The sequence below is a fragment of the Pyxicephalus adspersus genome, chromosome 2 (genome assembly GCF_032062135.1).
Source record: "Pyxicephalus adspersus chromosome 2, UCB_Pads_2.0, whole genome shotgun sequence".
NCBI lineage: Eukaryota > Metazoa > Chordata > Amphibia > Anura > Pyxicephalidae > Pyxicephalus > Pyxicephalus adspersus.
Window position 1 is genome coordinate 76822110 of NC_092859.1, and position 7639 is coordinate 76829748.

A 7639-nucleotide genomic window follows, 5' to 3' on the forward strand; every position below is an offset into this window, starting at 1 on the left:
AGGCTCAGAACTTTGCCTTGATACAAAAGTAGCTCAATGAAATGCAATGGCTACATGTTTCTGTTTATAATACACCTACAACCTCAAAAACATTTTAAAATATCTGCAACAAGTGAAGAGGGACATTCTAGTCCAAATGCATATCTGCAGCTATCACTATTACTTTTTAGATTGTGTGTTCACAATACTTACCATTCCATGGCTTCATCAAGCCCTGTTCCCTTTGTGGCTGATGTCTTGAAAATTTGCCACTTCCGATCCTTTAAAGCTGGTAATCCAAGAGAGTTAGCAACTTCTGTGGGGGTCATTGCTTGTTCCATGTCTTGCTTATTTGCAAACACCACTAAAATGGCTTTTTTCAACTCCTCCTCCTGTAAATAAAACATTAAATCAAACAATACACTTAGAACACCAAGATGTCCAACTATGTCTTATAGGGTTTTATATCTGGGACATGTTTATTTCCCTAGTGGTTGAACTTGATGAACTTATGTCTTTTTTTCAACCTAACCTACTATGTAAGATAACAAGTGTATTAATCGCCTTTAGGAATGTTTTGCATGTCTTAACTGTCCACTGCAATTTTTCAAAAGTTTTGCTACTTTTTTGGTTACTGCCAAAAGACTATTTTAATAAATGATATAGACTGAGCTGTTCATAAAGAATACCACTTGTAAAATGCATAGAAGTTTTGGTTCTGCCTGGCCCACACTCCAATGGGTGGATTATTAGCACCCAGTACATAACTAGTTGGGATGCTCCTGTCCACCAGACTACCAGATCACTGCTGTTTAAATGCTAGATGTTCTTTTTTGTGAATGGTGGCACCGTTTAAAGCCAAATATTCACTGAAAGCGAGTTATTCCTTTAACAGACCTTTAACCCCGCCAACTCTGACTGCAGTATATAGGTTCTAGAGGAAAACCTATGAATGCTATAAGCTTGAAGGTAATGGTGTGCTAATATTTATAGCTTGGCATAATATTTCTACAGAAAAGGGGGCATGTTTTATAATAAATTTAATATTGTTAAGAATATATTTAAAAGAAAACTGATAACAGAAATTCATATATAAGCTTTTCATATATCCCATTTATGTAATAATAAAGGTTACCTCTAACATTGCAACCAGTTCAGACTTGGAGATACCAATCCTGTCTCTGTCACAGCTGTCAACTACATATATGACAGCATCTGTATTGGAGTAGTAGCAGCGCCAATAGGGCCTGAAACACAGAAAACACATTAAAATATTTAGGGCATTTCTCAGTCAAGCCTATTAATAAGACATTAACACAGAAATTTGTTAAAAAAATATATAAATATAAGGGCGCAACACCAGATAACAGAGTAGACCGAGTCAGCTAAATTTTACAAGATTGGAAAGTGTGTGAATGAGAGAAAAGAGGTTGTGGTAGGCTTATGGTGGCATTGAAAGCAAAACATGCAGGGTTGTAGTTTTGCCCATGACACAAGTTTAGACTATGGTAACTCTGTAGCTATCATGGGATAAAACAAACAAAACAAACATATAATTATGTGCCGTTTAAGTTATATGGATACAGCTACTATCTGTATATTTACAAACCTGCTCTTACTGGAGATATGTGCATGGAAATTTGGCATTGAATCTAAGAACCTTGGATTCACTTTTCCCAGCATGTACAGATCCCAAACCCTTTAACAGTAACCTGCAGTTTAGTGTAATATAATTTTGCTGTGATTCACACAACTATAGACTTCTAAACATGGCAAACAGGTAATACTGTAAGTCTGTTTATAAGCACATTCATACCTACTGGAATTATGTCCCAATGTGCTTGTAGTGAGCAAAACCCACACCACTTGGAAATAAGATTGTTCGGTTTTGTTATCCAAAGGAAGCTTTTCAAATAATATCCTCAATCATGCTGGGACATCTGCAACTGGCCTGCAGGTTTCCAGGGAATTGGGTATTTAGGACTACTCTATGAAAAGTAACCATGAAAAGAACTATTCTTTTTAAAAAAAAATAACTACAGACCATTTTAAATAAATACTAAAGCAAAGAGAATGCAAACGATGCCATAGAAACTTTAGTTACCTGATACTTGTTTGTCCTCCCAAGTCCCATACTTGAAATTTCAAGTTCTTGTAAGTTACTGTCTCAACATTAAAACCAATTGCTGGAGAAAAAAAAAACAAACAAAAGATGTCCAGATTTGATAGAAACAATTTTGGAGTAAAAATTATGTGAACAATGTTTAGGTGTTATTTAGATTTTATTACACAAAGTGAATTTCTGCTTTGCAAATGGAGGGCAGAAAAATATGCAGTGAGGGATTAGCGTTAAATAGCAGGCTGCTAGTGATGTAACCACATGTCAGATTTGCTTTAGGGCTTCTGACCATATAAAAGGCAAGGAGGATACAATCTCTCCCCCTCAGTCATCAACAAACAAAGCCCACAACAAAAATGTACAGGCTTCTGGCCAACATTTATAATCCTGGCTGGTCTCTAAACAAAGGACTCTCTGACTGACTGACGCACAGCCAGAGCAACCTACAGTAAGCTGCTGCTAAGCACCAGGTGTGCCCTAGGAAAATGTTAGACCTGGAATTAGGAATTTACTCGATCTTGCTGTTGTGGATTTCCAGTAAATCCAGTCTCAGAACAACTACCAGAGAAACCTACAGGACATTGCACTGCCAGATCCACTTCAGAGCTATCAGATTTCTTGGTCCCAAGAGGACCATTGTCTATAGGAATCAGAAAGACTGCTGACTGAGCATGAAGTCCTCACTAATATCACCATAGAATGTCTTCTATTGCCAAAATGTAGTTATTGTTATTTGTCAGAGCCAAAGAAACAATAAATCAGGAAACAAATACAGCACATGTAAACAAAACATGAGAAAAGTAACAGAGATGATCATTACTTGGAATGGTAGTGACTACTTCTCCCACTTGTAGCCTGTAAAGTATTGTGGTCTTTCCAGCTCCATCAAGACCCAGAATCAAAATTCTCATCTCCCGAGTTCCAAATAAGCTGGAAAAGATGCTGGAAAAGAAACCCCCTAAAACAGGAAAAAAAAATCAGTGCACATTACTCATAAAATGTAATTATTATACAAATAACAAAAGGAGGCCAATAGAGTATAACTTATAAATCCAGAACTATGTAGTATTGCTGGATCTACTAAGTCAGTAGATGTTGACCCTGCGGGGGTAATTTTGCAGGGGTCCAGGCTCTGTTGACAAATTCAAGACAAAGAAACTACATTCTATTCAATAGGATGCGTCGTGAAAAATTCCTGCTGCATCTGGGGTGGAGATGTACGTATTGATACAGAAATCGACTAAAAGAATATCTCTTCCATTACAAGGAGCTGGACTGTGGATCTAAACAACCTGACAAGATCGATTTGAATCTGAAAAGGATGAACATTTTTGTGAAACACAAGATCCATCTTTGCCAATGGCAGAATTTAGCAAATGTCATCAATTATCTGAGGAGAAGATCATACCAATGCTGAGAAAGATCTGATCATTCCCATAGTAATTCCTAGCACAGGAAATCCAGGAGTTATCTGATAGATCTGACATAGTATTACATAACAGTGATCCACAGAAATTATTTTAGCCCCTTTTCACTAATAAAAGGAGGAGTGAACATGCAGTAATGAAAAGATTCCTCCATCAATGAAAACAATAGAATGGAGTCTAATAATTGGCACTTTTAGCATTGCACGTATGCGGTATAAACATGGAAGAATTACAACACAAACATCATACTGAAACATCACATTAGAATTTACCTCCAGCCAATGTGTTTGTGGCCCATTGGGAGATTTACCTAGACTTCCTATCCTCCGAGTCACCAAAACAATGGACTCCATTGAAAAAAAAAAAAAAGGAATCTAACATTCCCCAGTGGGGATCTTCTAGGTCCAATGGCAAGAAACGATTCCCACCAGGGAATGTTAGATGCACTCTTTTATAAATAGAGCACAAAGTAGGGGAAATACAAACAGGAGGCTAAAATCTATAGAGCGGTAATAGGAAGACTCCCCTCACCTTGGGGGAAATTATTCTCACTTCCTGTCTCGGGGACAGGTAATCAGGAGAATTTGCCTTAACACAGATACATGATTCTGAGGTCCTACTCATCCAACCCATAAGAAGTCCTGAGGCTTCCTGTATGACATGAGAGGGGTTCCTGGCAGGCCAGGGGATCTATCAGATTATATGCTGCAACCATTGCTCTTCAATAGGATATAAAGCACAAACTATTTTAATTTAGAGAACAGAAAGAAGGATTAGAAATGCTGTCAGGATGTTATTGCTATGATGTCCATAATAGATAAAGAGAAATATTTATTAGTCCTGATGACCATTAGGCAAAACTAGAACAGGAATATGGGGGCAAATCTCCTGGAAATCCCACCCACTTCACAGATTTGAACATGCTTGGCTCTCCCCTGTATTATATATATATATATATATAATATTCGGTCACATTACTGTAAAATAGTAATAATAAAACCAAGCTGGACACAAGGGGAGTACTAATCCCAAATCCTTGCATACAGAGTACAGCCCTCCAGTATATTATTATAACAGAGGATTTATATAGCGCCAACATATTCCGCAGCGCTGTACAGTAAGTAGGGATGTAGATGTATCCCGTCACACACTATCCCCCGTATATTATGCTTGTGTAGAAGCTCTCACCCATGGTGTGCGGAGTATCCGGGCCTGTGCCGGGTCAGTGCTGTCACCACAGATGAAGAAGTCTCCGCGTTTATCAGGAAGTTCAGCTCGGAGTTCCACGTCACATCTCAGCGCTCTGCGCATTCGTCACACAACATTCTACACTGAAAACACACGGATGAAACCATCGTCTCTCAAATAAAAAGAAAACAAAATGTAACGTGGAATGTTCGTACAGTAATACAGGGGGCTTCCGTAGACTTTTTAGATCGATTCGTTGAAGAGATTTATTTTTTTTTTAACGAAAGTGCCGCCTGGTTTTGTATGGTGAGAGGAGTAGTGTTGTTTGCGCATGTGCAGTGTAGGTGCGTGGTATGAGGCGTGGTGAGGGGGAGGGTTCGGACAATGGACAGGTAGAGCTTGTTCTGCAGGCTGCAGGTGCTATGGTTACATGGAAGGCTCCAGAAGAAACTGACCTGACACTATGCATGCAACCCAAATATTATGCTGGGGGTACTGAAACTATGTATGTATATATATATATAAAAAAATTTATATATATAATTACACACATATACTTTATACAGATACAGCACCCTATGTATTACAGGAGGGTGGTATCAGCATCACTAGCAGCAGGAAAACTGGTCAGGGTTTGAGCGGAACTGAACTATAATTAAAAAAAAAAAATGGCACTTACCTTTATTCCCGCAGATCCTTCGACCCATCTGGACCTTTCCTCGATCAGATCTTAGTGTCCTTCAGACCGGCGCTGCCATCTTCTTTGGTCTTCTTTGGTCTCCCTGATCTTGTACTGCGCAGGCGCCAGTTCGGGTGACATAAATAGGGAAAATATAAGTGCCAACCTCACTGCTCCTTGCCTCCCGGGATGCGTGATGAAAGTATCCCAGGAGGCTCTGCGCACCCATTCAAGGGGAGGATTCAAAAGGGTGTTGCATTTAAAAGCAATTTTTACTTTATAATGAAGGGTTGTCCGCCCATTTATGTAAAGTAAAAATTTTGAGTTTAGGTCTGCTTTATAGGAAAATGAAATGGCACTAAATACAGGGCAATTCTTGAGTAAAATCTGTTTGTTTGCCACAGATTGGAGACTTGGTGTACATTCAGCAGGACAATGATCCTGAACATATTGCTGAAACTATACTACAGTGGTTTTAAACCCCCTGGGTAATCCAGAGTGTGGCTCGAGGTTAAATTTAATTACAAAAAGCGGTACCCCCAAGACACACTTGGGGTGGAATTGAGGGCTTACCTGGTCCTCCAGCAATGCTGGCCTGGCATCTGTGTCCCCTGGCTTTGCATCCCCGGCATGTGAGCGTTGGAGATGCAAGGCTAAGGGATGCAGGCAGCGTGTGTTGGGGCGGGAAATTTGAAATAGGTAGTATTTTTAAATGTCAAATGTACCTCTTTGACATTTAAAAATACTAAATTACACTGCCAGGGAGGTTAAAGGAATCATTTAAATGTCTTAAAATGACCTAGTCAAAGCCCAGACTTCAATCCAATTATACCTGTGGTAGGACTTGAGGGTTACTGTGCACCCATCTAGCTTGAAGAAGTTAATGTTTTGCACATTCAAAGCAGTGGACATGGTGTGTAACTTAAAGCGGACCAATCATTACATTTTTAACATTTTAAAAAGGGTGGGTATCTTTTTTATTTAATAGAAAACTGTTTTTAAACTTTGTAGTACTTTTACTACTTCGTGGTGGTAAAGTCTTAAGGGGAAACCTGCAGCCTCCTTGGATACATAAGTGACATATTCCAGGAGGCTGTGGGCTTCTCCTTTTGCACATGCCCGAAATTGGGCTTTCTTCCAATATGTAAAAAATAAATTTCTCAATCTCAAATATGCACTTTTTTTTGTTTTTTACATTTGCAGGGGTTTAAGTTCAGGTGACGTGAAGAAGAACCTGGTTGTGCTCCATCCTGTGCTGGAAAGAAGAGGGAAGCTGAGACAGCAGGGGACTCAGTTTGTGGATGGAACAAGGGCTTTTCATCAGTAAAGGAAAGTGGTTTTTTTGTGTGTGTGAAATTTCCACTTTAAATGGTGCAATAAGCAAGATCAACAGCCTGCAATTCAGCAAAAAAATTCACAATCCCTGGATTTATCATCAGACTTCCAGGTCACCTCTACTGCCCCCAGACCTTACACCATTACAGTCTTCTGATCTGGTACAAAACAGGGAGGTGACATGCTCCCAGTAAATACGCTTTCTGTGACCCCTGTCATGGAAGCAGTAAAGTCAATTTCCTGCACCTGCAGCTCACATAGCTCCCACTCACAACAGTGACTTAGCAACCCGTCAACTTTCTATTGTAAATACAGGGAGCCTGCACTTTGCTTGCATTAGAGAGCTGAGAGGTTGCCATGTCACTTTCAAATCCGCTGACTAAGATTCCGCTACAGTCCATCTGTAGGATGGAGTGCTCCAAAACATATACAAAGGTCAGAGCTTGTTATCAAGCCCAGTTCCTTGTGGATGAAAATATCAGAGTGGTTTACTGTCTGTAGCCTAGCCATAGGTTACATTTTGGCCCACATTAATAAATGCAAAAGAAATGTTTGACCTTTATCGTAATATATTATTGATGATCATACATAAGGGCAAAAAATGGGTTTAGTTGGACACTTGAGAAACTAAATATAACAAAAAAACTGCATTTTTATGTAAAAGTAATAAATGGTTTCAGTAAGCTTTTATTGTAGTGTTTGTTTGCCTCAAAGCCCAATTTTAGTCAAATATTGAATCATGAAATTTCAAATTGTGAAAAATTAAGAAGAAAGTGTTTTTTTATTACTATCATTGACAATTCAATGTTTTAATCGTTGTGTTGTATGTATTGTTCTGTTGTGTATTGTTGTTTTTTTTTCCTGATGATCCCCTGTCCCTGAGAGACAGAACAGGGCAAGACAGCTATAAAA

General features: G+C 38.9%; 1 protein-coding gene and 1 long non-coding RNA gene across 2 annotated transcripts; one reads left to right on the plus strand and one right to left on the minus strand.

Annotated features, from left to right (window-relative positions):
• Nucleotides 1-29: 29 nt before the first annotated feature.
• Nucleotides 30-4870, minus strand: ARL1 (ARF like GTPase 1). The gene is made up of 5 exons (XM_072401108.1): nt 4714-4870; nt 2919-3056; nt 2084-2165; nt 1115-1226; nt 30-371 (listed from the first exon to the last, which is right to left on the minus strand). Exons 1-5 carry the CDS (start codon nt 4715-4717, stop codon nt 189-191), a joined length of 519 nt encoding a protein of 172 aa, XP_072257209.1. The 5' UTR covers nt 4718-4870; the 3' UTR covers nt 30-188.
• Nucleotides 4871-5081: 211 nt separating this feature from the next.
• On the plus strand, nt 5082-7417 carry LOC140323769 (uncharacterized). The gene is made up of 2 exons (XR_011919430.1): nt 5082-6356; nt 6596-7417. It is a non-coding gene; the product is annotated as an uncharacterized lncRNA (long non-coding RNA).
• The last annotated feature ends 222 nt before the right edge of the window (nt 7418-7639 follow it).